Consider the following 27,436-nt stretch of genomic DNA (forward strand, 5'->3'; position numbering starts at 1 on the left):
CAGACCAAAACATGACTTCAGCTTCAACTGATATTTGGTGCAATGGATCTAGACTCACAAACTGCACTATCCATTTAAAAATCACTTTTTTATAATAAAAAAATTCTACAAATCCCCAGGCAGCTGCAGGGACTCCCCACTAGTAAATAAATAAGTCTTTTTCAAACAGCCACATCCATAGGAGCCAACTCCTTGGGGCCGAGGGGTCCTCAATAAAATATCTGAGGGAGCTGCCCTCCCCCCAATTTTTGTTCAAGTTGGCACCCCTGGTCACATTTTACCAGCTGTCTGAAGGGGCTTGGTGCACCTTACTTGGCAAGGCATTTCACAGAGTAGTTGGCTCAATGGAAAATGCCCTAGCCCAGACAGAAGGAAGTACTTCTTTACATAATACATAGTTAAACGGAAGAATTTGCTACCACAAGCTGCAGGAATGGCCACCAACTTGGCCAGCTTCGAAAGAAGGTCTTTAAAAAATTCATGGGAGATAAGGCTATAAATGGTTACGAAGTATTTGTGGGTTAAATCACAGAGCCTAGGGCTTGCCTTTCAGAAGGTCGGCGGTTCAAATCCCCACGACAGGGTGAGCTCCCGTTGCTTGGTCCCTGCTCCTGCCAACCTAGCAGTTCGAAAGCACGTCAAGTAGATAAATAGGTACCACTCTGGTGAGAAGGTAAACGGCGTTTCTGTGCTCTGATTCGCCAGAAGCGGCTTAGTCATGCTGGCCACATGACCCAGAAGCTGTACTCGGCCAGTAAAGTGAGATGAGTGCCACAACCCCAGAGTCAGTCACGACTGGACCTAATGGTCAGGGGTCCCTTTACCTTTAACCTCCTTCCCAAAGCAGCCCAGGGCAGCAAACACACCAATGCCATTGGAAATATTCTATAATCACGTTCTTCCAGCCCAAATATTTTCAGGGCTCCCAGGATCAGTATCTTTCAGCCGTCAAATGCCTGCGTGAACAGGGATGTTTTTAAATTCTTCCTGAAAGTCCGTAATGAGGGAGACAGACACACCTCACGAGGGAGGACATTCCAGAAATGGGGTCCTGAGGAGGTTGATCTTGATACTACCTCCAGTGTCAAAGGCAGTAGACCTCTGAATACCAGTTGCTGGAAATCCAAAATGGGAATAGGGCCATTGTGCTCATATCCTTCTTGTGGACTTTCCTGAGTTGTGGGGTTCGCCACTGTGAGAACAGGACGCAGGACTAGGTGTGCCTTTGGTCTGACCCAGTAGGACACTTCTGACGCCCCCCTACCATTCCCTTGCAATGTTTCAGGAGGCCCAAGGGGGCCTGTACCTATTAAATAGTGGGTGGACATAGCAGATGACAGAGAGATTTCTCCAAGTAGCTCTTTATAAGTAAGCTGGAACTGAACTGAACTGAACAGCAAACAGCTGAACCAGCCTGTTTTTATAGGCAGCCGGCTGTCAACAACAACCCAGGGTTTCCCGCCTAAATTGACTGACGTGGACCTGAGTGAAAACTATGTACACGATACCGCTGGTGGCCAAGGTAAGAACTTCAATACATAACAATACCCAAGGAAATGGATCAAATTCCTTTCCCACATGCCAGGCTCCCTATTTTCTCAAGTGATGCAGAAAAAGTTCCCTCAGAGCTGGTTCAAGACATTTTGCCGCCTGAGGCGAAGCAGGAATTGCTCCCCAAGTCAGGGTGTGTCACATCCAAGACCAGTTCGGCACCTGAGGCAAAAAAACCAAAACCCACCTCTCCCATCCTCTGAGAGTAAAATATAATAATAATAATAATAATAATAATAATAATAATAATAATAATGAAACAACCAACCATTTGCTGCTCTTTCACAACACCTAAACTTGGCCATCTGTGTTTTATTCCTGAAAGTAGACAATTTAAAACCACTGTCTAATGGTGCAAGGTTCCAGGGGAAGGTTTTCCAGGATCAGCACCCATTGAAAAAAAGTTACTGTGACTTCTGGTGCTTTGTGGGGTAGAGAGTGAGATTATTTAGCTACAAATAAGTAAGTTGAGCTGGTGGAAGGAGACAGCAGACACTCAGGCATTCTAAAGAGCCAGTCCTAAAGCAGTATTAATTCCAAAAACAATCATTTTTCCATTTGCTTCCCTTTCCCATGGCTGCTTCCAACCAGCCAGCTACAGACCTTGGGCTCGTCCTTTATGTGTTTACCCAGCTCTGCATAAGTGGATGATGTGGTGTCCATACAAATCCCAGTGCAGTAGCCACCAGCTATCAATGGCCATTAAGCAAGGACCTCTTGCCATCCATCTGCACAAAAGCATCAAGAGAAGGTGACTCTGCAAGACAGAATAGTCTGCCCTATAAGCAGGGCTGGTTTTGAGACATTTGGGCCAATTTGTCCTGGCACCCACTTATATCAAGGTAAGAGTAATATTTGGAAACCCCCACCCAAAAAAAGTGCAGCCTACAGCAATGTGTCATACAAGACCTACATCCCTGATTTTCCCCAGTTCTGTGGTTAACGTGCAAAGTGGGGTGCAAAAATCTTTCCTACAGTGAGACCCCTGAATCCCATGTCTGTTCTTGCTTGAATAGCAGTTTATGGCTTTCCCTCCACCCTTTCCTCTTGCTTCTGCTGCAGTTCAAGGGAACTGGCATCTAGTACCAAGTGTTCTTCCTTTTTAAAAAGATTTTTTATTAAGAATTCCCTGTAATACAGTAAAATTGCGACTGCTCCAAGTGTTCTTTTTGACAGGGACAAGAGACCAAGCTCTCATCAGCGGCTCCTTTTCTGGGTGATGGATGGGGTCCTTTTGGTCTTCCCCTTGCAGAAATGCTCCTCCTAGGAATTTGGGAATCTAGCCTCACAGTGGCCTTTGATCCTGAGGCCAGCGGCAGAAGCCGGAGTGTGCTTTCACTCCAACTCATCAGCCCAAGGTCGTACTCTCGATTACTGTATTTTTTGCTCTATAAGACTTACTTTTTCCCTCCTAAAAAGTAAGGGGAAATGTGTGTGTCGTCTGGAGCGAATGCAGGCTGCACAGCTATCACAGAAGCCAGAACAGCAAGAGGGATTGCTGCTTTCACTGCGCAGCGATCCCTCTTGCTGCTCTCGCTTCTGAGATTCAGAATTTTTTTGTTCTTGTTTTCCTCCTCCAAAAACTAGGTGCGTCTTGTGGTCTGGGGCGTCTTATAGAGCGAAAAATACGGTAGTTTTCTCTGCATCGTTTGTAACAAAGCTGGAGAACACTCCAGTGGACTGGAAGGATGAGGGTGTTGGGAAAAAAGAGAAGAAAAGAAATCCAGCAAAAAATAATAATAATTCATAATGTATTCTTACTAGGTTAAAAAAAAGACAACCAGTTTCCTAAAAGCAGTTCCCAACATAAAAAAGCTAGCATATCAGGGAGAAAGATTCCAGCCCAGTCCATTTGCTGCTGGGCTAGTTTTCTTCTTGCAATGATTATGATTATTATTAGTTGTAGTAGTGTTTCTCTTTATGATGAGGATGAATTTACATAGAGAACTATTAAAACAACAACAAAACAACAACAACTAGGATTCCTTACTATCAGTCTGGATTGGAACAGTCCTTTCTCACCTGTTCTGCTGTGTGGGTAGACCTGGCCACTTCTATAGGCAGGAGGGCAAGCTTTGGGAGATAATGTAATCCTATCCTTATGTTCACACAAGTTGTTTCATAACACCTGCCCTCCCCAAGCCCAACCTAGGTATAGAACAGGAGAATGCCAAGGCTAAACTCAACCTCTTCATTCTGTAAGCTAGCTGTTAATACATGGAAATACCGTATATATTTTTTGATAAAAATTATTTGTCTGGTTAGATACTTGGTTTATTTATTTAGTTAATACAAAACAATTTTTATACTTTTCTTGAAAACAGCAGAGACCACAAAAACGTATTACCACCCCCCACCCCAGAAATCAACAAATAAAACCAAAGGAAGACTATCTGAAGTATCTGAAGAAGTGTGCATGCACACGAAAGCTCATACCAAGAACTAACTTAGTTGGTCTTTAAGGTGCTACTGGAAGGAAAAAAATTTTTTTGTTTTGACAAAGGAAGACTAACGTTTAGTTGTCTAACGGTGCCCATGCAATGAACAAGAAAATCTGAAGGTTCCTAGAGAGGAAATCGCAGCCACATTGCCCCCTACTCCTATCCTGCTGCTGTCACACGGCTGTGAGCTAAGCCATGGTTTGGTTCAGCATTACATCTGAACATGGGCTTATAGTTTATCTCACTCTGGCAAAACCATAATAAGCCAAAGCTTGTTCTATGGATAAGCTGTAGCTAAGGTTTATTCTATGGCTTACTGCTCATAGGTTGCCCGGGAGAGATAAACCATGAGCTTGGGTTTGAGAGTAACAGGAAGGCAAACCACGAGTGAAGTGGCTTTCTAGGAACCCACATCCTTACTCATTCATGCAAAGCCACGGTTTGGCTGAGCATTATGCACAAACTGGACTGGTGAGCATCATGGCTGAGTGGGGGGATTTGAACCCTGGTCTCTAAGACTCTGATCACTATATGGCATTGACTTTCCATGCACTTAGCTACAAATCAACCATCATGTCAGGGAGGGAACTAATTATGACAAACTTTGGACACGATTATAAACATGGTTTATCTAATTTATGATGACAGGGAAGTAGCATTTATTTATAAATTTTGTAAACTTGATTAAATAAAAAAAAAGCTCTCCAAGTGAAATTATAGATAAAAACACAGCTGAAATCCAGAAACCAGTTAAAAGCAAATTTACATAAAGCCATCATGGTGCAAAACAAAGATAAAACCTATAACCAACAAATCTGGGAACTAAATCATGTGTCTTGCTGATAGGCTTCCTGAAACAGAAAAAGTTTTCAGTAGGCTTCTAAAACAACGTAGTGAGGGGGCCTGTCTGGTATCAATGTCTGGTATCATTTCCAAAGTACCAGTGCCATCGCACTAAAAGATCGACTGCTCATAAATGCGACATGGACAGTATGTGGCACTTTAAAAGTGAAAGTTCCATAAGCCAAAGCAAGACAGCTGCTTAAGTAAACTGGTCCCAAGTCATTAAGGGCTTTAAATACCAAAGAGGAATAACACTGAGAACAGTCCAGTAACGAATCAGTAGCCAATGCAGATCGTTGCAAGGAAGTATAAAATGCTGGTAGGATCTTACTTCCTGATCAACTTCAAAGGAAGCCCCACATAGAGTGCATTGCAATAATCCGGTCTTGCGAGTTCCCAGTGCCTCCCGTGATCAAGTTATCCTGGTCCAGGAATAGTTGGACCAGCTGAAGATGGTGAAAGGCACTCCTAGTTGCTGAGGCCACTTGAGCCTCAAATGACAAAACATGGCACCCTCAGGAATAGAAATCACCAGGCAACAGACCACTTTATCCAACACAAAATGTAAAGCAGCTTTAAACTACTGATTTGTGGCAACCTTGTGGCTAGTCAAAAGCTTTTCATTTGATGAATATGTAACCCCTGTAATAAGCCAAGTGTTGGAAGTGCCTTAAAAATGTGGAGACAACTGTACAGCGGATTTTCGCTTTAGCTAATGTGTTTTGGAGTTAAACTAATACCCAGATAGAAAATTGTTTGGCATATTCTCTTTACCTAGAGACATTACTAGGTTTTAAAACCATCTATGTAAATGAGCTAATTCAGCTAAAGACACAGGGGTTTTATTATATACCAGCCTCTGCTTTATTATATATCATATGTTTTGGACTACATTTCCCATTAGCCCCAAGGCAACACAGCAACCTATATAATTTGTGACTGTGGTGATAGTGTATGCAAGATAATGGATGCAATCTGTTGTATCTTCTTAAAGAGAGCTAGCTGCTTGAGGAGATGTGAGGTATGATCTGGCACTAATTGTCAAATCTGGTCAGCTATGTGAAAATAAGAGGGGGGCGGAATATGAAATGGTTGAGTGACCACTACCATTTATTAATTTCTGGTTTGCAAACAGTAGATTTCCACATATGGGTGCTTCCTTAACTTGTGGTGCGTGCGTTTTTCTGCATTATTGTTCCAGCAATTCTTTTTAAAAACAAAAGGGTAACAGTTTTTAAATCTAACATACATTTTAACCAACACAGGTATTACATTTCAACCACAGAACCAGGAAATGCAATCCATTTAAATCAAATTTAAGCAAAACACCTGAAAACAGCCCAGGTCACTGAAACTCGCATTCCGCAGGAGGGGGACGAAAGGAAGTTCCCATTGCACAAATAGGGTTAATTGTGAAAAAGTAATGATTGGAGTCCTGCTAACTAAAATCTTGGATTCCCCCCCCCCCCCCAAGCACATTATGAAGATCAGAGCCCATTACTCTATTTACTCATCGACCCACAGGATATCTTTTTTTAAAAAAAAATGACTCCCCTTTCTCAATTTGCGTTAATGGCCACACCTTTAATTCCATCGGAGGAATTTCCCCAAACTTCCTATAAATACCCCTAATGGCTGAAGGATCTTTTCACACTCCCCTTTGGACACAGAAGCAGCCAAGCCTCTCCTGCTCCTGGTGTGTTCCTTCCCGGCAGAAGTACAGGCAAGCCGTCATCCGGCATCTCGAGAGGAGGAGGAAAAAAAAGTGGGAGGAGGTCCAGCGCAAAGAGATTCAAAGGCTTTTGAAGGATGAGCTCAGAACGAAGTAAGTAGAACTTTGGTCAGCCCGTTCTAGGCGCCTGGCGCAGAGGTCGAGCGAGCTGGTAAGTTGCATGCTTTGGGACAAGCGCAGCTGGATTTTGTTATTTATAAGGAGGGTAAATCTATTTACCTGCTCCCTGTTTCATACATTTGTGGGGCGGCGGATGGGAAAGGAGGAAGAGTCTCAGGTTTAGCAGAAGAGTTCTCTCCCAACCCCCCAACTCTGCGTTACGCCTAAAATAGCAGGTTTTCTTATGGAAAGGATGGTAGGCTGTTAGGTTTAAAGTGGTTAAGGTAAAACCAGCTTGGAGAGATTTTTTAAGGCTAATAAACCTTGTTCGTTTGTTTAGGTCTTTTCTCTGAGCAAGGGGCTGATTGCTGTTTCTAGTCTTAAAGGGGCAGGGAGACTACTCTTCGCTCAGATTTCCCAGCCTCCCTATTTAATCCACGGGCTCAAGAAGAAAAGCCAAGTTCTTTCAAAAGTTATTCTCGGTTATATTTCGTATCGTTCCTCAAACGAGCTCGAAGGAGACACTTTTTAAGTTTCACAAGAGGTCCCTGTGACTTTTAGGAAAGGCGAAACAGCGTTAACCTCTGGAACTGCCTGCCGCATGATTCCCTGATCTCCACACTACTTTAGCAGTCCTTTTCGGGGTCTTGAATTTGCTTTCTAATTTACTTTCAAGTCTGCGAGTGGAGATCTTGATCTCCCGGCAGGTTGCAATAAAAACCGGCCAGGATTCACTCCGGGTTGCTTTAGCAAACAAACGACAGCAGCAAAACTCCACCCTAAATTGCACTGCAGAGCTGGGTCTTTGCGCGGAGGACTGCGAGCGCGGTTTAGTTTTGGTACTCGAAACAACTTCCAGGGATGAGAGTTAAATTCTCAAGGTGCTTTCTTTTCCACCCGGCTCAGACTACTTATTGAAAACACAAGGACACACACACACCCCTCCTCACCCTCGCAAGCCTGAAGTCCGCCGCCTCTAGCAGCTAAAAAGTGATTTGCCACGGGCCACCCAATCGAGCCGAAACCACGCCCCGCGCGCAGGCGCGTCTCGGCGGCTGCTGCTCCCACGCCGCTTTTTAAACCAAAGGGCGGCGGGCCAGAAACTTCGGAATCGGGATGTGTATAAGAGATAGTTTGATCCCCTGGGTGGGGTTGGGTCTCGCCTCCCCCCGACTCTTTTCCCATCTCCAACCCTTAACAGGAGCATAAACTAACGCGCCCCAGTTCTGTTTTACGCTCGAGTAGGGACTTTTGGATTTTTTTCCCACGCATCCTAAATGCGTGGAGAGGGGGATTTAAGACTTCTCCATGGGGCGGCTGCTTCTTATTTGAGAAAATAACTAGTGTGTGCGCGAATTGCCAGCCCCGCCTCCCCCACTAATGAATTTATTTGCAAAAAATAAAAAGCCGTCAAAATGGGCTGAGCAAGGAGATGACTTACTGCGAGGAGAAGGGAGAACAAAAAATTCGGCAAAAGTACCCGCTGCGGCCCGGCAGCAACACGTGGAAGCGGGAGTGCTTTGGCTACTTCCTCTGCCTGCCGGAAGATAAACGTGACCAAGGGGAGATCCCTCTAAAGGAACAAGATCCCTTCCTTTACACCTCTCTCCTATTTGTGCGTAATCAGCCGGTAGAGCACGAGACACTTAATCTCGGGGTTGTGGGTGCGAGCCCCACGTTGGGCAAAAGATTCCTGCGTTGCATGGGGTTGGACTAGATGACCCTGGTGGTCCCCTCCTGCTCTACAATTCTATGATCTAAATGCAATACAGGACTTCTCCCTCTCCTCCTTGCCTAGTGTGGACCAGCCCTTTGGGGACCAAACGCCAGTTAAAATAGAATGTAGGTTTGCGTTTTTGAAGTATCAACCCATATTGGGCAGAATACTTGCTGTATCACGCTAGGCCAGCCAGCAAAAGCCTTTCCCTTTGTGTCTCTTATTACTGATTAAATTGAAAGCTTTAAATTCAGGCCAGGGGTGCTTGGAACTTCTCTGAGGGCTAGGGTGACACAGCCTCCCATCCTCCCTGTAGCTATGGCTCCGAGATGAGTAGTACATCTAGCTCCCCAGTTTTGTAACTGAAAGTAGGTGAGTGACCCTTGGATTAAAGATGGAACATGAGTCTGTATTTATATTTTTTGGAAAAAAATCCATGTGTTTCTAAATCATGCTTTCCTTGAGCTTGTTTGAAAGGTATTCCTTCCTGTCATGTAGGAAGATGAAATGTCCTTAAAAGTGGGAGCCTGGGAGATCTGACCTGCAGGAATCAGCCCAGTGGGAAGTTCTCTTGTACAACCTCATGGAGCCAATGATACTAGTGCTGGATTAATTTATATCAGTGAAACTATTCTTTCACTGTTCCACTGACTATATGACCTCATTCATTCTCTCTCTCCCTCCTCCAGGTGTTATTTTCCCCCTGATCAGCATTGCACTGTGGGGGCTGATGTGCTCAGCTACACCCCTGCCAGAGACTTCTGGGTACCCAGACTCCGTCCTCGACAATTTGGAATTTGTGCTTAGGATTAGGAAGGATGTTGCTAAAATGAAGAATGATCTGGTGAGTTTTTTGCGAGCAGAAGAGGAAAATGCTGGGCAAGGAATATTGCAGAGATGAAGGTGTACAGTTTGTCTAGAGCAGCCTTTTTCAACTTGGTGCCCTCTGGGTGTTTTGGAACTACAACGCCCATCAGCCCCATCCAAGCGCGGTCAGGGGTGATGGGTTCTGTAGCCAAACAATACTCAGAAGCCAACCGGATAAGGCTGCTGACGATCAAAGCCTAAATCCACAGCTTATGCACACTGGCAGAAGCTGTGGATTTAGGCAGCTATCTGAAAGGGATTCCTTGGTCAATGATATAAAAAGCTTCCTGAGACATCCTGAAGGACCAATTCCAGTTCTCCGTATTATATCCCTTATTTACCCACCTTTTAAAAATGTGTCAACTCCTTGAAACTGCCGCTGTGAATCTCAAAAGTACAAATATCGACTGATGATCCTCCCCAAATATTGTGCCAGGCCGGGTTTGAGCAAAAGGTGGAGCCCGGTCCTGAAAAACTGCCTAATTTATCCTGTATATAACACACCTCCCCAGTAACATAACAACTTGGAAAGTGATTATGCCCTGACAGTTATTATTTTGCAGCTCTTGGCTTTGAACCACTGTGAACTCCAGTACAAATAACTTATTCCCATCGAGCTGAGTTCTTGGATAAACAAAATAGTTGGCAAGTTGTTCTGGTATGGGACTCCGTTCCCGGCATTTCCTTGAAATTGCAGCTTGCCCCGAAGACTTAACCTCATAGAGAGCGTAGCTTTCTCCCTTCTAGCGTTGTGGAAGTCTCTCCTGGCCCTGGCCCCATTTAATCTGAACAAATGGCATTGATCCTACCTTTCCCAGCATTTGTGAGGTTGTGCCAACCTGGAAAGGTCACCTTCCCTCAGTGACAAAAGGATAAAAATTGTTTGCAGACAGTGAATAAAGCTTTGGCATTCTCGTTGGCTTCCCTCAGAGGGCGGAGGGGCTAGTTTGACTAGATCTGTCAAATTAACGTAAAAATGCATTTAATCCTCCTCTTATCCAAGCCTAACTTAAACCGGAAGAAAAATCATGCTGTGATGAATGCCAGTATTTGCTGCTCAGACTGCCACCCTTTAGCTAGAATCAGATTCTTTGGTTTGGGTTTTGGGTGTGTGATATTTGCGTGTTGGTGCTTTCAGTAGTTTCAGTGTGGCATAATTTACTCCAATTTTGTTATGAAAAAAGGGCAGAGGTTTCTGCAGGTCTCTTTCCAAACACTAGAAATGGTATTCATCAGTCTCTTCCTCTGACTTCTGAGAGTTCATGCACTCGAGAGCATAACTTGGCTTCCTATCGTAAGGACTGGAAACTTGGTGGTTTGCAAACGCTGCACTCATAACTGTTATGCACTATTGTAGTGTTCCTATAGAATTCACACCTCCCTTTATTCTATGAAATATTTTACTGCTGCATTCCAAGTGATCCCATAGATGTTGATCTGTCTATTGACATGTAGTCCTTTACTATGGACTCCTTATTCAAGTGAAGGCACTAAATAACAGGGCAGATTAGGTTCTTGTGAGGGCAGGGCAGAGACAAGGTCTTGCGTTAACAGAATGAGTAAAGTTTCTGTACTTTACAAACTGCAAGGCTGGGTGGTGGGCAGCAAGTATTGGGGAACCCTTGCCTTCCTGGTAGTATCACCAATGCCTTTTTAAAGTACTGTAAAATATACAGGTAGTGGGAGCTCATGGGGTTGCCAGTAGGGAGCAAGCAAGCTCCCTACTGTATTGGCTACTGGGGCCTTTGTCTCTCCTGACCTCAACTCATTTCTCCCTCTGCCTGCTGCCCACAGCGTAAAGAATTCAGGCTTGGCAGTGACAACGAACTGCAACTGGTGCAGGAAATCCTGCGCATTGAGCAAGTTGATTATTCCCATTGTCGGAAAGACCTCTGTAACAAGGTATGTAGAAGCCACCGTCCGGTAACAAGCCCTAAGCAGTTATATTTCCCGTTCCTGTTAACGTGCAATTATATTTCCCGCCTGTTCCCACTGCCCCAGAAAGTTCCAGGTGGGAAAACAACAACAATTCAATAAGGTGGGAGGGAGCTTTGCAATATCTGTTTACAAATAATGCAGGCAGCAACATGTGGAAGGAAGCCAGAACCAAAAGGAGTGTTGGGTCCTCAAAGAAGTGAGCAAGCGGCTTCCTGCCCGCCTACCAGCTATGGAAACTTCTTGCCAGGCTCCACACCTCCAGCTTCTTCCCACATTTATTTCTCATGTCTGCTATGAGAAACAGCAAGTGTCTGTCGTTTCTCCATTTTTCTTTTGGCTATAAAGCTGTAGGGAAATGCTTAGAGAACTGAGGCCATTTCATCAGGGGGACAAAATGATAGCACAGTTATAACATGGACAATAGCCAGTTTTTGACACCCTCTGTGAGCCCCATCCTTGAGTGAGCCTGCCTCCTCATTGCAATAGGTCTAGGGGGCTCTTGCTAATACCCCCCACCTTGCTTTGGGTGTGGTCCTTCAGCAAATGCCTGACTGTGTCTCCAATGCAAGGAGATGTGTGTGTGGATGAGCAGGGTCTGTGGCAATAATTCTATGTGTTTTGCATGCCTTATCCTTCATTCCTGTCAAAATCTTGGTTAAGATTGGCAGTCCACGCCTGACGTAGTAGTTGCCTGGCCGACTGCCAAAAATACACTTTTGAGGGTTAAGGGGGAATTCCTGTTGGTAAGCAAACCAGATGACATCCATTTCCCCTGGTGCTGCAATCGTGACTCGGCGCGTTTGCAGGTTAAGCAATGAGCCAGCAAAGTAAAGGATTCTGAGTGGATAAGATTAGCTATGTACTTAACAGAAGGGCTTGCTCATGAGAAACAGAAGGATCTGCCTTTTCTGATTGCGAAAGGGTGGGGTTGGCGGGAACATAACTTTAGAAGAGGAAAGAATCTCAGGGGCATCTAGACAGCCATGTGAAAAACTGTAGCATTACGATTTCCAGGGGGTAGCTCTGTTTGTTGGAAGCAATAAAATGAGTTTTATGGCACATTTAAAGTATGCTGTACTTGACTAATTTTGGACAAACTAGTTATGTGGAGGTGAATCTTTTTAGGTGGCAGTGTGATGCTTTGCCAGGGTGGGGGCTCCTCATTCTGGGCGTAGCACTGGACCTCTGCCCCCAAAGTCCAGCCCTGATGGCTTCACTGCATTTATAATGGCACAAACTTTTGTGGATTAGAGCCCACTGCAGCAGAATATCTAGCATTAGTATGTTCATTGATATATTGGACAACTTTATTACAAATCAACTAGGAGCATTACAAATCAACTACGAGCATTCTCTACTGACTTATAACTTCCCTCGCCACCCACACAATAAAATTGCTGGTTATAGGTGCAATCTTAGTTTTACACACACACACACACACACACACACACACACACACACACACACACCTCTTTCAAAATGAATGCCTATGTGCCACATGGATTCTGTTTATATTCAATACATGCCTTCTCTTTAGAACTACATATGCACATTCAGTTGAGCATGGACTATGAAATTGGTAGCCACCAGCAAATTAAAACAAATTACACTTTAAGGCTAGCTGTTAAAAATCACTGAGGCTAATATGTATCTAATCTAGAAGCCCTGCCCACTCATTACAAAGTTTGGTTATAGTTAACCAGTGGCAAAGGAAGAAGACTCCATACATGCTCAAATACCCAAATACTCTTCCCTAGGTCCCCTCCTTGCACTCAAAATGAGTTCTGAGGCTGATCACGGGCTCAAATGAGGTTTGGTGAGGGGGTACCCTTTTCCAGGGGATGTTCAGGCACACCTCTGTAACATGTTGTGTATTCAGCTTCTCAAGAAGAGAGGAATATTACCAAATAGCCAAGTATCCCTGATAAGAGCAGGCTGAGAAAAAAAAATCCCCTTCATGTTTTCTTAGCACACAGCAAATATTTCTTAACAATCTTACTGCTGTCGACCTGCTCGGCAAAAGCTTGAGCAATAACATAGATGTTGGACTCTATGCCTTTGTACGTAAGGAGTGTCAATGTCTTGGCTTGCCTACTATGGGAAAACTTTTTCTTCTTTTGCCACTTATTCTGAGGGACCCTCTTAATTTTCCCATCTTAAGTTAATATTTAAACCTGTAGCCTTTTTCTGCTTTGTTCTCTGGCAGGGAAAACTGAGCCTTTTCCTTTATACCAACTTGAACTGTTCATTTGTTCTTCTGCTCTCTCTCCCCACCACATATGATCAAACTGAGCCACTTCTAATATCTCATCTCACATGGTTTTACTTACACTCACAACACACCCTAAATTGGGTTGCTGTGTATAGGGTTTTAAGAGTTTAATCTGGTTTGAGAGGCATTGCTTTCAGTGATCCACATCAGGCGTGAAGAAATTTGTGTCCCTACTGAACTACAGCTCCCATAATCTCTGGCCATTGGCTGTGTTTGCTCGGGTTCATGGGAATTGTAGTTCCATAAAAGATCCTCATCAGCCTACCTGGAAGCACATTTCTGCCTCGCTATAATGATCTTGCTCTGGAGTTGCAAAAATGGATTGACTGTATCTTAACTGCCCTGAGAATGAATGTCCTAAATAATTTAAACAAGCCCCCTTTTTAAAATACTGTCAACACTCTGGATGTGAAAAATGGTGGTCGCCAGCCTAAATGGGAACCAGGAAAAGTTGTGTGTGCGAGCGAGAAAGAGAGATCAATCCAGACAAAAGCTGTAACCCTTCTTCCCCACCCTTAAATCTTGTTCTTGCAGGAAGATTGCTTCAACCAGATACAGACAGGCCTCAGCACCTACCAGCACAGCCTCTCACACGTTGCCCAGATCCTGCCAAGTTTCTCTGAGAAAGTGACTGGCCTCCAGCTGGACCTCTCAAACCTCTCCACCAACATCCACCGGCAGGTGAGAAGCTGGCTTACTACTTGCTCAGCTTGGGCTGAGGGAGGGGGCAGAACGGGTGGGCAGGAGGTGGGAAGAAGCCCTTGCATGCTTGCACCAAGTTCTGTGGGAGCAGGAATATCCGTAGCCATTTTAGCAGGGTCTGTTGTCTGCACTTCATAATTGCTTCCCCTCCTGGAAGAGTGGTGATGCCCCTAGTGGTGGCAGCAGCAGTTGCACCAACCCAGATGCATATTCTGGCATGGCTTGTCTTGGCTGCTATTGTCTCAGTGTCTGTTCCACTGAATTCCATGGGCAACACAGAGACAGAATATGGAAGACTAACTGCAGATGAAGACTGTTTCTGAGACAGGCAGCAAATTCCCTCTGCTTCCCTTGGCCTCATTCCTTCTTGATTTCTTTTGGAACATATTGATTAGCATGTCAGGGTATTAATCTTAGATACCTCTAGCTGTCATTGTGTCCTTTCTTCAAGGAACACATGATTGTTAAAGGGTATAATTGTTTAGGATAATTCCTGCTCATGGAAATCGATGATCCACAATCCCCTTCTCCTTAAGACACAGCCCCAGGAACTTCAGTTCTTCTCCCCTTCTCAGTGTTCCCAATTTGCAGGCATGGGAAGCTTTGTAGCCCTGAAGATGCAGTTCCCATTATCCTGGACCACTTGCCATGCTGGCTGTGGCTGATGAGAATCCCACCCTGATCTAGAGTTCTCTATATTTAATGTTGCGAAGACTGGTACTCTGTATTTCAAGGAATGTTTGATCTCTTTATAGAAAGCTTCTTAGCTTCTCTAAGCTCTGGGGTTGCAAGGTGCAAAAAGGGTACCAAGTTAAGCCATCCAACTGTCAAGAAAAAATGATCCTCTAAGCACTTAGCAAACAGCTGCATTTCAATAACGGATGCGATTTCTCTTCTCCCTACCCCACTTTCTATCTCCCTGCTTCAGATACTTGAGAGTGTGGTGACCGCTGTCACCTTCCCCCACGGAGAAACCCTGGACTTGCAAAATCAGAGAGCTATCGGAAGCTATCTTGTCGTCCGCAACCTTGAGAAATTCATGGAAGCGATTGCCCGGGCATTGAGGCATTGTTATTCATAATGTGGAGGGCTAGAGGATTCTCCCATAAGACCCTAAAGTGGAAGGGTCATGTGCATCCTAAGGAGGACCTAATAGGTGATGATAAACTGAAACAAGAGGATGTACTTCTTCTGCCTGGACTCCTCCCAACCTCCAGAATTCCAGCCTCCTAACTTTTTATTATTTATTTATTGTATTTATTGTAAAGTTTTAAAAGCCGTTTGTTATCATGCAAAAGCAAGAAAAACAAAAGGCACAATAATATTTAAAGAAGCAGCAGAACACCATACGCATCGTTTTTAAGAAGTCACTCTGTGCCCAGTTTGGTGTTCTGCTGCTATCAGCAGGAAGTGACTCTTGCTAACTGAACTAATCTTTATCTTTTTTATAATCAAAAGTCAAGTACAGCCCGACGTTCTGATGTCCCTCCAAATTAATTGGACAGCCTTCTCCATGTTTGGGCATTTAGCATTTCTGTTTGTGCCAAACTAAATTCCTTGGGGGTTTTTTAAACTAGCCTTTTTAAGAGACTGATGCAGGACATCTTTAGCAATTGGGTGTTGTTGTTGTTTTTATCATAGTGTTGACATAAGACTCCTGCAACAACTCCATGGGTGAACTATTGCTATCCTCCAGATGTTGGACTCCAGTTCCCATCAGCCCCAGCTAGCATGACCAATGCTCAGGGATGATGGGAACTGGAGTCAACCCAAGACATTGGCTACTTCTGGAATTGGCTCATCTCAAGCATTTCGTAGAATTGCAATTTTGGATTCGGCTTTTAATGAAATGTACTCTTCCTGCGATGCCAACTTGACATTTGTATGGAAAGATCTTGTTTGCTTTGCTGGATTTCTAGTGAAATATCCTTAAGAGTCAATTCCTACAACTGCGTGTTTTTAATTTATTGTGCTTATTTATTTTATTTTTTTATTTATTGTATCTTAAAAACAACAAATGTTCTGCATCTTAAAATTTGCCCTCAGACCTTTAGTCATTTCTCTGGTATTAAGAGTATTTATTACTTATTTAATATTTATACCGATAACTGTCAGATTAACTGTTTGATAAGAACCTTTGTTTATCAAAGGCAAGGGAGTTTCAGCAAGTTTTACGTGTGCATCTTGCAACACTTGCAGCCTTGCTGTGGTGCACATGTCAAGATGTATGCAATGTTAAATCACTGTTTAATATTTAAACATTAAGAGTACTGGCTATTGGTAGTCGGACCGAACTGCAGGGGGGTGAACAACAGGAGTATCTAGTTCACACCTCTGGCAGTCTCCTGGGTACATGCTGGGCTGTGCATCTTCTTGTACTTGTTATAGATAAGTAACACTGAATATGAACCATAAGCACACATACCTATTGTTGGAGCAGCACCAGTAGATGATAGTTCTAAAACTGCTATGAACAGTTGCTGTATAATCAGTGGATCCCTGATTTGGCCAGAGGCTGCCATCTAAATTTCCCACAATCCTCGTGTTGGCGGTATTGTGAGAAACTAAAATGGCAGCTAGACTCAGCTAGTGAATCATGTAGTACTGGGCCGTAAAATAAAGTCAACACAAACGTATGTGCATCAGCCCTGGCAGTTGCATTAAACATCCCACTTCACCCTGTTGAATGGTAGGGCTGGTCCTGCCTTCACACCACTGATGGGGAACCTGTGGCCAGTTACAGGCTGCTGGACTCCAGCTCCCATCAGCCCCAGCAACTGTAGTCAATAGTCAGGGTTGATGGGAGCTGTAGTCCATTAAAACCTCTGGAGAGCCATATGATTCCCCACTCCTGTTTTAGACAGAGAAACCAAAGCATTAATTGCTCATTTGCTATCTGATTTATTCCTGTAATGTTCTATGCTAGAGGATGTTTTGTTTTTACTGAGGTTTTTAATAAATGTTAACTTATGATTGTAAACTGTTTTTGTTATTTAAATGAATTTATTTTACACCAACGTAGATCATCGATCTGTGCAGAATTCCATTTTGTATTTTGTCTAAAATCGCTTTGCAGTTTGCTAGAGAGGTACAATGTTGCTTGTAGATTTTAGTCCGCCACTGATACTGTTTTTTCCTTCAAAACTGGACCAGAACTCTTGCTAGCTTCACATTCTTCCATTACAAGCCTCTGCAACAGAAGGCAGCTGGAATGAGATGACTTGTAAATGTCATGAGGTGATAGCCAAATTCCAGATATTTCTTTAAGAGCCTAAGCTCAGCTGAAGCATTCCAAAGCATTTATTTTTGAAGCTGTTTAGATTTTCTGTCGCATCACTGCAGGAGTAGTTGTGCTTTCATTGTAACTGTAAATTGCACTGAACACCCCACACAATTAGAAAAGGCAGGATATAAATACCTATTTATTTAACAATGATGCTAAATGGAATAGACATGGTACTTTTAAATTTTATTTATATTTTTGTTTTAAAAGGTAGAAATAATTGGCCATTGGGTCATTGATTAGTTCTTAATATTTCTATTTAGAGTCTCTCAATGCTTCCATTGTAATACCAATCAGGTTTTAATTCTGTTACTACTTCTTCCGAAAATGAATTTTATTTATTTTATTTATTATGATATGGTGTATGCAATTTCTGAGTAGAAATAAAAATTAACATTTGTTCAATCAAAAATGTGGTGTTGAAGTTTATTAATGTGTTGAGACCAAACTGAAGCATGAATGAAAGTAAATGAAGTATTGGAGTAACTAATTCATACAAGGCAGGGTATAAGTTGAGGGAGCTGAGATGTCCCCAGTTAAAAAGTGACATTGTTCACATGCCAATCTGTAACCTAGGAATAATCATAGGCCACCATATCGTGAAAACAACTGCAATGATGGATTGAATCCAAAGGCTGGAATTCTACACCCACATGCCTGTAAGCCCTACTGGATTCAATAGGATTTACATCTGAGCAGAAATGTTTTGAAATGCACTATCAGGTGTTCTTGGGTCCCAGTGAAGTCAATGTGAAAATTTAATCGCAACTGACTGAAGATGCATAGATTTCAGTGGAATTGTGCAGTATAACCCCGTATATAATCTATTCAGAAGTAATCATCTCCCTTTTCCTTTATTCTTCTTTTCCTGTCACCCTTATTCTGTGCCCAATTGGTTCTCCCTGGGAAGTTTGGGAACGCTCTCCATTCATTTAGGTTTTGAGTTTTTTTGTTTTTTGCTAAAGGGTGGTGTTTTATTTTGTTTTTTGGTACTACTACAAACCTCAGGCTTAGACTGCTACTACTTCCCTTTTCTATGTAGGTGGTGCTGTTTTGGCTATGCTGGTATGAGCAAGTGAAGACTTAAAACTGGAAACAAAAGGAATCATTATCCATTATTCTGTACAGAGAGTAATGCCCCACGAGAGGCTGAGAAGGCATCAGATATTTTGTTTAGTGAGTTGAGGGCAGAAATGGGGGGTTGGGATGGGTTGGTTTGAAATTAAGGCAAGGCAGGGACATTTTCTGAAGAAGCAAAGCCTGAGGGTCGTGTTTCCCCAGGGGTAACCTTCCAGGGGCCAAATGCTTGTGGTGAGCAGGGCCAGAGGCAAAAAGGAGGTGTTGCCAGTGTTATAAGGGGGGGGAAACTCCTTTTCCTTTATGGGGTATCCAAGAGCCCATACAGTGGTACCTCAGGTTACAGACTCCGCTAACCCAGAAATAGTACCTCAGGTTAAGAACTTTACCTCAGGATGAAAACAGAAATCACGCGGTGGCGGCAGGAGGCCCCATTAGCTAAAGTGGTACCTCAGGTTAAGAACAGTTTCAGGTTAAGAACGGACCTCCAGAACGAATTAAGTTCTTAACCCGAGGTGCCACTGTATAGAGTCCTTAAGTGGGTTCCCTATCGGTAGGAGAAAATAACAGAGGCCAGCCAGAGAATACTGAGAAGCAAAGCAGCTAGTAAGCCTGATCTTTATTGCAATAGAAAAGTACTGTTGCAACAGGGTCACCACTCCTCACACACAAGAGGGAGAGAACCCAGATCAATGGTGCACAAGCCCTTACACAGACTTTGGAAATTGCCCACCCTGTAGCTCAAGACCAGCTCCAAAAACATTATACATACATCACAGAAGGAGGCAGTCTACAACAGAAATGCATCACAGGAGGCAGTCTACAGCAGAAATCCTGTCTGCCAGGACACCTGATAATGGTCACTGATTGCATTACCTGGGCAGTCTGGCCATTCTTTTGTGATGGTTAATAGTTTAGTTCCTGAATCCAGGTCACAGGCTCACCCTACTCATACACAAATACACCCTTGAGACAGGATTTGTAAGCAAACAACAATGGGGAGGCTTTCCCATTTCCTTTCTCCTTGCAGAGAAATATTTGAGGTCACCAGGAGTGTCAAAATGGCTTCAGGATTGCTCTCCTGTACTATTTCAGACACGCGGTTTATATACTTATGTATGCGTTTGCCTTGTACATTTATGAACATTTAATTTATATCTGAGACCTTAGAATTCTTATAACACCAGAGGCAAAAGTGAGCAGAGAATCAAAGTACCAAAGTCAACATTCCAGTTACACAAAAGCAGTAAGTTTCTATGCACACCCTACACATATCTCGCTATACAGGAAACCCAGAGGGATTGTCACAGTTGAACACTTTCTAGCTAAGCAAAAGCGCCTCAGGGATGTGTGGGCATGATCCCGTGAGTGGCTGTGGCCTGAGGAGGCTGTTCTCAGGCTTTGCTGAATTGGATTTATCCTGTGAGCTGGTGCTTCTGTGTTTTATTTTGCCCTTATATGGCTTTATGCTGGGAAGCAGTCTATAAATTTGTACACAATTAATATGAAAAATAAACAGAGAGGCCTAGAGGGCTACACTGGGCCCTCAGGTTTGAGGCGTCTTACCCCTGCCATTAAGGTCCCCTTAAAGAAGATGCAAAATAGCCCTCAGAGGAAGGGATTGCCACCATATGGTTAAAGCACATTTATACTACTATAGCAGTCATGGCTGGGAACTGTAGATTAAGGGTGCTGGGGGTTGTAGCTCTCTGAGGTGTAAACTACAGTACCCGAGATCCTTGGGGGGAAAGTTATGACTGTCAAAGTTTTAAATGTATGGTGCGGATGCGGCTGATACCAAAGGAGTGGCACATAACAAGCCACGTCCCATTTTTCTCTCTGGTTTGTAGTAGTGTAGTAAATATAATTCAGGCTGTGTACATGCCATGAATCCATTTATTTATTGGGTTTATATTTTTCTCCTTCCCTCTTGAAGGAGCCCAGGACCGCCAACTGATTCCAAAGCAAAAACATTCTAAAACAATTACATTTAAAGGCATTAAAAACAGTGACCGCTATTCCTTCTGGTGATCCCGGGATTGCCAGGAAACCAAATTCATCAGTTACCAAATGCCTGGGTAAATTTAAAGAGCACTGCCCGAAAAGAATTGTGGGAACTGTAGTTTGTTCCTCACAATTCCCAGCACGCTTAGAGAGAGCTACAGTTCCCAGGGTTCTTTGTGAGGGTGGATGGGGATGTACTTTAAACATATGGTATGTACACAGCTTTATTTTGGTTCTTCAAGTTGTGTTTGGAACATAGCAAATATACGAAGGGGCACTATTAAAAAGGTGTGGCTGAAGGGCCAAGGATGTTGTTGTTGTTGTTGTTGTTATTATTATTATTATTATTATTATTATTATTGCTGCTGCTGCTGCTGCTGCTACTGCTACTAAATTTATTACCCACCCTTCACAAGCAGGTCCCAGGGCGGGTAACAACAATATAAAATTCAGAATTAAAACCAGTTAAAATAGAATTGTCAAGATTTTTCTCCCTACACATGACCCTCATTTGATGGCTAACATGAAACGTGACAGAAGAATCACTAGGCTGAGAAGCAGGGCTGGCCCAAAACATTTTGCTGCCTGAAGGACGAAATGGCACACACACCACCTAAAGAAGCTGACTGGAGCAGCAGCTGCCACTTTACCACACCTTAGCGCAGTAAGCTAGCTTAGGGCAGGGACTCATCCCTGACCATTGGCCATGCTGGCTGGGGCTGATGGGAACTGGGAGTCCAGCAACTTTTTGAGGGTACCATGTTGGCTACTTCTGGCTAAAGAGATGCAGGGCAAGGCACTGTGGCACATACCCCTCCCATCACCTTCTCTGCCAGTCCCCGTCCCCAGCACTTGCCATTTTAGGCAGCCACCTCACACCACAGTTGTCCACACATGATAACACACCCACAAGCTGCCTCTGTACATGTGCAAGTAGTTGTGTGAAAGGGTGTACACCTGTTCATTTGTACCACTCGGTTGTTGTGTATATTTGGTGAGTGTTACATGTGAAGATGGTACAGGCTCAATTATTTGCATATTGTACACTGATTGTGAAGTAACAGTTGATTCCTCAGCTGTAAATAATCTGCAGAGAGAAATCAGCAGTCAGGATAAGCTGAGCTGGGCTACCTTTCAGCAAACTACAGAAGAGAAAACGGGAATCCTCACACGAACACACCGTACAACATTTTTTGAAGCTCCAGATAGTCAAGGCAAGAATAACAAGAAACACCTTCAAGTCGCTCTCAGACATGTTCTAGACTAGCTGAACCTAGTCTGAAGGCAAACAGAGTAGCACTTCCTGGGTGCTGAGTTATCAGCTGGATGGCTGCCAGGGCCATCTTGCTCCTTGAGGTGATGGGGCTGGTGTGGAATGCGTCCAGACTTAGACCTGAATTTGTCACACACCTGAAATAGATTTCCAGCAACACATTTAGCACCACATGTAGCTACACCCCAATAACAGCAAAAGAGGAGGTGGTTCCACCCACAAACTTCTCCAGGTTTCCGATATAGTCATCTTAAAATCTTATTGACTTGATTTGAAGGGAGGAGGACCCATGACTCAGCTCTCCCACTGCGTTGTCTGCAGGCTTACAATCCCAGTTTCTGACCACAGACCTCAAGTCACACAGACACCATACCTTTAAAGCACATCCCTCCCGCTCCCACAATCCTGGGAACCAGGGCTGACCCAATATATTTTGCCACCTGAGGCAAATCAGCCGTGGCAGCAGTCAAGCCCCCTGCCCAGATCTGGGTGCGGCCGAGCTGGTGGCCAAGGGTGGGAGAAGGGGCAGCAGCTGGGATACTGAGAATTGTGAGGAGGTCTATATTGATAGATGATGATAGATAGATAGATAGATAGATAGATAGATAGATAGATAGATAGATGATAGATAGACAGATAGATATCTTTATTGTCACTGTCCCATACAGAACAATGAAATTGAAAAACTACATAAAACATTCAAAAACCCCTAAAAACTCTGAAACCCCATTTTAAAATACACTATACTATACTATAAAACCCCTAAAAACTCTGAAACCCCCTTTTAAAATTCGCTATTCTAAACTATAAAATACACTATGCTATAAAATACACTATACTATAGAGACCCCTTATGCTGCTTTTAGAACCAGAATTGCATTTGCATAGAAACTGTTTCTCAGGCGGCTAGTCCTGGCCTTTATAACCCTATACCTTCTTCCAGAAGACAGAAGCTGAAAGAGATATTCCCTTCACAGAGCTACAACTGTCAGTTTCCTGTAAAGAAGGATTGATTGGTAGACCAGTCCTAGAACTGTAGCTCTGTGGGATGAATAGGGGCCTCCTAACAACTCGTAGCATCCTTAACAAACTGCAGCCCCCATAATTCTTTGTGGTGAAGCCACGACTGTTTAAAGTGGTATCATACCACTTTAATTGTATAGTGTGGGAATGGCCTGGGCCTTTCAGAAGTGCAACACATTCACGTATGGTTCCTGAGGCAAAGAAACTTTTGCACTAGGATTACCCAAACTCGGTCACAAGGTCAGATCTCTGTCGAAGCTTGTTGGTTCATACCTACTTTTCCACTTCCTGGGCAGCTTGCCATGACATATCAGCCCCAGACCAGAAAGTTTTCCAAAATTGCTACATTATTCGGTGGCACTTCCTGCTTGCTGTTTGCCTAGATTGAAGGACCAGAGAGGTGCAGAAAACGAAAGGTTAAGAGCTTATTGTTGGAAGGTTAAGACCAAATACTGGAAAAACAGAAAGAAGGGGGGGGGGACAATAAGGAGAGTGGGAAAGCAAACAAGGAAAAAACCCTTAAAATGCAAAGCAGAAAGGGGAGGTGGGAATAGGGAAGCTTACTTGTTTCCAAACATCAGGATTTAGCATTATGTTGAATATCCTAAGTATGTAATCCAGACAGCTGTGCAGTTATAAGCAATTTGGACTTGGGACTTAATGGTCGGGGGGGGGGGGCTCTTTACTTACGGCAGGTGCCTTTAAATGTTAACATGTACTACTTCACTCACTTCAACTGATTTTGAACCACCAAAAAAATAGCCCAAAAGGAGGATGTGTTCCGACTGTGTTGGGTCTGGCATTATTCTTATTTCAAGCTGCTGGCAATCTTTTCATCCTGACAGTGGTGCTTTCCGAGTTTTGTGGTTGGTCACAAATTATTTGAAGGGGCCAGTGGAATGTTTAAACTAATTGACTGTTATGAAGGAAGGAACATGACTTTGGTTGAGGAGGCAAGGAAAGCTGGATTTCACAGATATGATCCAACATACAACCACTCTAGTGGGTTAGCGGAAGTTGAAAAGTTGGGTACCGTGAAGTTGTTCACTCTCCCTCGTTCTTAGCTTCCTGCTTGAAATTTGGGCACCAAAATTTGGCACCAAAATGAGCATGACACCCCACCTTACTTTGAGGTCCCTCAGACATCTGTGGGATTCTTTGAAGTCATTCCTCATTGTTGCCAAATTCTGACTTGATGACGTATTCTGCTAGGCCAAGTTCTTAGAAAGCGAAAGGATTTCCTTCTGCTTTCCACACATTCAGACAGATCCCTGCAGAAATCACATTTTCCTAACCTCGGTTTTGACAAGCGCATCAGCTTGACTTAGCTTCAACAGGCTGGGCCAAGGGAAGGAAAGTGTTGAGTTGCAAAATGTTGAGAAGTATCTGAAGCTACCAACAAAAAGGACTGAACTTCTCAACAGGAGAGGTTGGTTGTCCCACAAACCAACATTGCTTTCAGTTTGGGTCAACAGGTCAACCAGACAAGCTTGTGACTCTGACCATGAATTTGGATAAAAAAAGCAGTTTTCGAAAATGTGTAAGTTTCACACTGGCTTGGAATACTCCTTAGTTATCCATTTCTATTTGTGTTGACTATTTGTCCCAACTTCATGAAATCTTGCACAGAGAGTCTGCACAATGGCAGCTGTAAGATGGTAAAATTTTAAAATGTTTGGATTTTGAATGAGACAAGACATTTAAAGAGTTTTTGCTTGCAACTGTCACCTGTTTCTCCTCAGTTTGTGTGTGTCAGTCATCTCTAGTTTTACCTTTTGATGGCTTAGAGTGTATCCAAATGCAAGGGAAATAAAACAGCTGCGGGACTTTCATATAATTTTGCCCCTGTATCTTCAATAAAAACATGCAATACACTATAGAAAAATAGAACTCAATATAACATAGTATCAGGTGCTACTTCTGTAATCTGAAAGCATACACTGTTCTGATTACAAAACAATAAACATGTCCCTGTTTTGAGATGTAGCTATTTTGGCAGCTGTTTGGATTTTCAAATTTGCTAATTTGCTGGGGGCGCATGCAGATACAGCCCACAGGCTACGCACTTCTGCTGTTGGGCCACTGCAGTCTCTAACAGGAAGCTGGGGAGAGAGAGGGGCTGGTAGTTTGCTTCATTTGGGCTATGTTCTTTTCACATTCTTATCACCCCCTGTCATGCTAGAGCCTAGGCTCTGCAGACGTACTTTCTGCATGCCAAAGGCCTCCATCATATTTCAACTCCCTAGATTTACAACTATGGCCTCTGTAGTCCCTTGCTCTACCAACGTCAATCAACTGCTGTCACAGGCAATAGACCTTGATCATCCTCTCCCTGGACTGTGGGATTTATGGCCCACTCTTTCGTTTTGAAGAAGTCACTCCAACTCTAGGGGGTTACATAAGAATTGGACGACCACTCATGCTGCTATTTATATCTTGTTCACAGGAAATAAGAAGGGGGGAAACAGACATAAGCACTCTCCAATACAGAGTGTAACCACTTTACTTTGAGTCACCCTGAGATTTATTTCATGCGTACTTGCTCCAGTGCAAATCCTGGCAACCAACAGTGTTCTGGACGATGATCTGGGGTCAGTTGTTGCTTCCTCATCCAGCCAAACAGGAAGGAAACATAACCCAGACTCCAAGAACAGCATCAAATCCAAATCCACAAGGGTCCCTTTTACATGTTTCACCAAGCCAACCAGGCAAAAGGCTGACCATCCTACCGAGTTCAGATCACAATTCTCATTAAAATTTGTATGGACTACATATCAGCAGAGTCCAGTTTGCAGCGATTGGTTGGCAATCTCTTTCAGGCTAGCTGTGCGCTGGCTGTGTGCCTGTGTATGATTGAGACATGGGGTGTTGCCATGCGCCAGCCAAACAAATAGTCTAGAATCTGATTGGAAACCCTGTTCGTTTCCAGTTTTTCCTTTGCCGTCTTCTTTGTACATCACAGGCAATTCCCACAAGCATGGCTTGCAGGTGGTGAGGTTTCCTTACCTCATGCTTAGGTCCTGCTAGTGTCCAGAATGCCTCACTCTCTGCGGTTTCATGATTCATATTGGGAAACGCTTGACGCAAATGTGCAAGAGCTGCTATGACACCCAGGATATCCTGAATGAAACGGCTTTAGGAATACCTGTAAATTACACTCAGATATTACTGGATCCAATGGGAGATCAGGAAGGGCTTACTGAAGATCCTGGGAATTTCCCTAGCCCCCCTCCCTTTAAGGTATCAGGGACTTCTGAACCACTAAACATATCATTAGACTCAGCCCCAATAATATTTGGCTCTCTTACAGAAAGACAGAGGGCGGGGTGGGGAAAAGAGAATGCATGAGTGACTCTTCTTTCCATGCCTGTGGGTTATGTCCAGTGTGATGATTTGGCATCTTAGCTGTGGGAACATGTGCAAGTTTTAGATGTGCATCCAGCTCAGGCATGGTCTACACATGCAGCACAATGAGGAAGGAATGAGGTGGCAGAATGGATTGTATCACTTTAGACTGCGGGCTATATGGATGCATTCATATAGATAGGTAATATGTAGCTTTCATCAGTCCGTTTCAGGAGACAATGGAGGAATGCGCCTTTGGGGGCAGGTTGCAGTGCCTGCCATGGCTGTAGAAGAAGAAGAGTTTGGATTTGATATCCCGCCTTTCACTCCCCTTCAGGAGTCTCAAAGCGGCTAACATTCTCCTTTCCCTTCCTCCCCCACAACAAACACTCTGTGAGGTGAGTGGGGCTGAGAGACTTCAAAAAGTGTGACTGGCCCAAGGTCACCCAGCAGCTGCATGTGGAGGAGCGGAGACGCGAACCCGGTTCCCCAGATTACGAGACTACCGCTCTTAACCACTACACCACACTGGCTCTCCACTGGCTGTAGAGAACATAACTAAATATTAAGCCCCCTGCAACATCTTTCTGAAGGCGAAGCAGCCGGAGTCTGATGCTTTGGACGTTAGCTGGAAGTGTCGGAATAAGTTTCACAAGATACTCTTTTCGGCCCGTCTGCACTGACACTGCTTTTAGCAAACAAATATTGGCTCAGGACAGGAATGGTACTTGTGGTGGGAAGGAACTGTCACCCCATCCCTCAGGTTGGACCGTTCAGTGGGCAGGGGTTTTCATGCACCTTCACCAAGCAACTACAGCTTCATTCACTTGCTTGAATTTCCTGCCCATATTTCTTCTGTACGCACTTAATTAACCAGTTTTGATCTGAAGGGAAAACCACTTCCTTACAGAACTGGGACAATTGAATTCCACCCCCACCAAATGAGCAAAGCCCATTCATCTCCATGAATGGATTCTGGACAACTTTTCCCTCCACCCACAAGTTGCTTGAGGCTAGATGGGAGTTTATCTGACATGGCTGCAGTTTTGCCAGGATGATGTAGGGTGGGGCCAACGTCATCACAAAGTCTTACTGTTTTCGGCTTTTGAGTTTCACCCAGCATGAATGGTTGGGTTCTAGATCAGCAACCCCACCACTTTCATGAGCAAACTGTCCCGGCTGTGTGGCATATAAGTGCATGACACGAAGCCTCTGGCAGAGTCTGTTGGTCAGACTCTTCTTCCCCAATTTGTAAGCCACCCAGCTCTC

General features: G+C 43.8%; 1 protein-coding gene and 1 long non-coding RNA gene across 5 annotated transcripts; both read left to right on the forward strand.

Moving 5' to 3' along the window:
* Window positions 1-4,055: 4,055 nt before the first annotated feature.
* CSF3 (colony stimulating factor 3) lies at window positions 4,056-17,857 on the forward strand. Of its 4 annotated transcripts, none has more exons than XM_083583638.1 (5): window positions 4,056-6,718; window positions 9,073-9,227; window positions 11,045-11,152; window positions 13,995-14,141; window positions 15,091-17,857. In XM_083583638.1, exons 2-5 carry the CDS (start codon window positions 9,114-9,116, stop codon window positions 15,241-15,243), a joined length of 522 nt encoding a protein of 173 aa, XP_083439764.1. In that variant the 5' UTR covers window positions 4,056-6,718; window positions 9,073-9,113; the 3' UTR covers window positions 15,244-17,857. The 4 variants fall into 4 exon arrangements, with proteins under 4 accessions (XP_083439764.1, XP_083439762.1, XP_083439763.1 ...); XM_083583636.1 differs by having other exon boundaries at window positions 4,056-6,660; XM_083583637.1 differs by having other exon boundaries at window positions 4,616-8,281.
* Window positions 17,858-21,147: 3,290 nt separating this feature from the next.
* On the forward strand, window positions 21,148-24,549 carry LOC310748205. Its single transcript, XR_014541197.1, has 2 exons — window positions 21,148-22,348; window positions 22,750-24,549. It is a non-coding gene; the product is annotated as an uncharacterized lncRNA (long non-coding RNA).
* The last annotated feature ends 2,887 nt before the right edge of the window (window positions 24,550-27,436 follow it).

Source organism: Podarcis filfolensis (genome assembly GCF_964270895.1).
Source record: "Podarcis filfolensis genome assembly, chromosome: 13".
Classification (NCBI taxonomy): domain Eukaryota; kingdom Metazoa; phylum Chordata; class Lepidosauria; order Squamata; family Lacertidae; genus Podarcis; species Podarcis filfolensis.

What these genes read in the sequence shown, in the direction of transcription:
- CSF3 (XM_083583635.1), top strand. Translation starts at nt 9,039, where the DNA reads ATGACCTCATTCATTCTCTCTCTCCCTCCTCCAGGTGTTATTTTCCCC. An exon ending in CTAAAATGAAGAATGATCTG is followed by an intron (nt 9,228 to 11,044) that starts GTGAGTTTTTTG and finishes TGCTGCCCACAG; the next exon opens with CGTAAAGAATTCAGGCTTGG. An exon ending in CCACCAACATCCACCGGCAG is followed by an intron (nt 14,142 to 15,090) that starts GTGAGAAGCTGG and finishes TCCCTGCTTCAG; the next exon opens with ATACTTGAGAGTGTGGTGAC.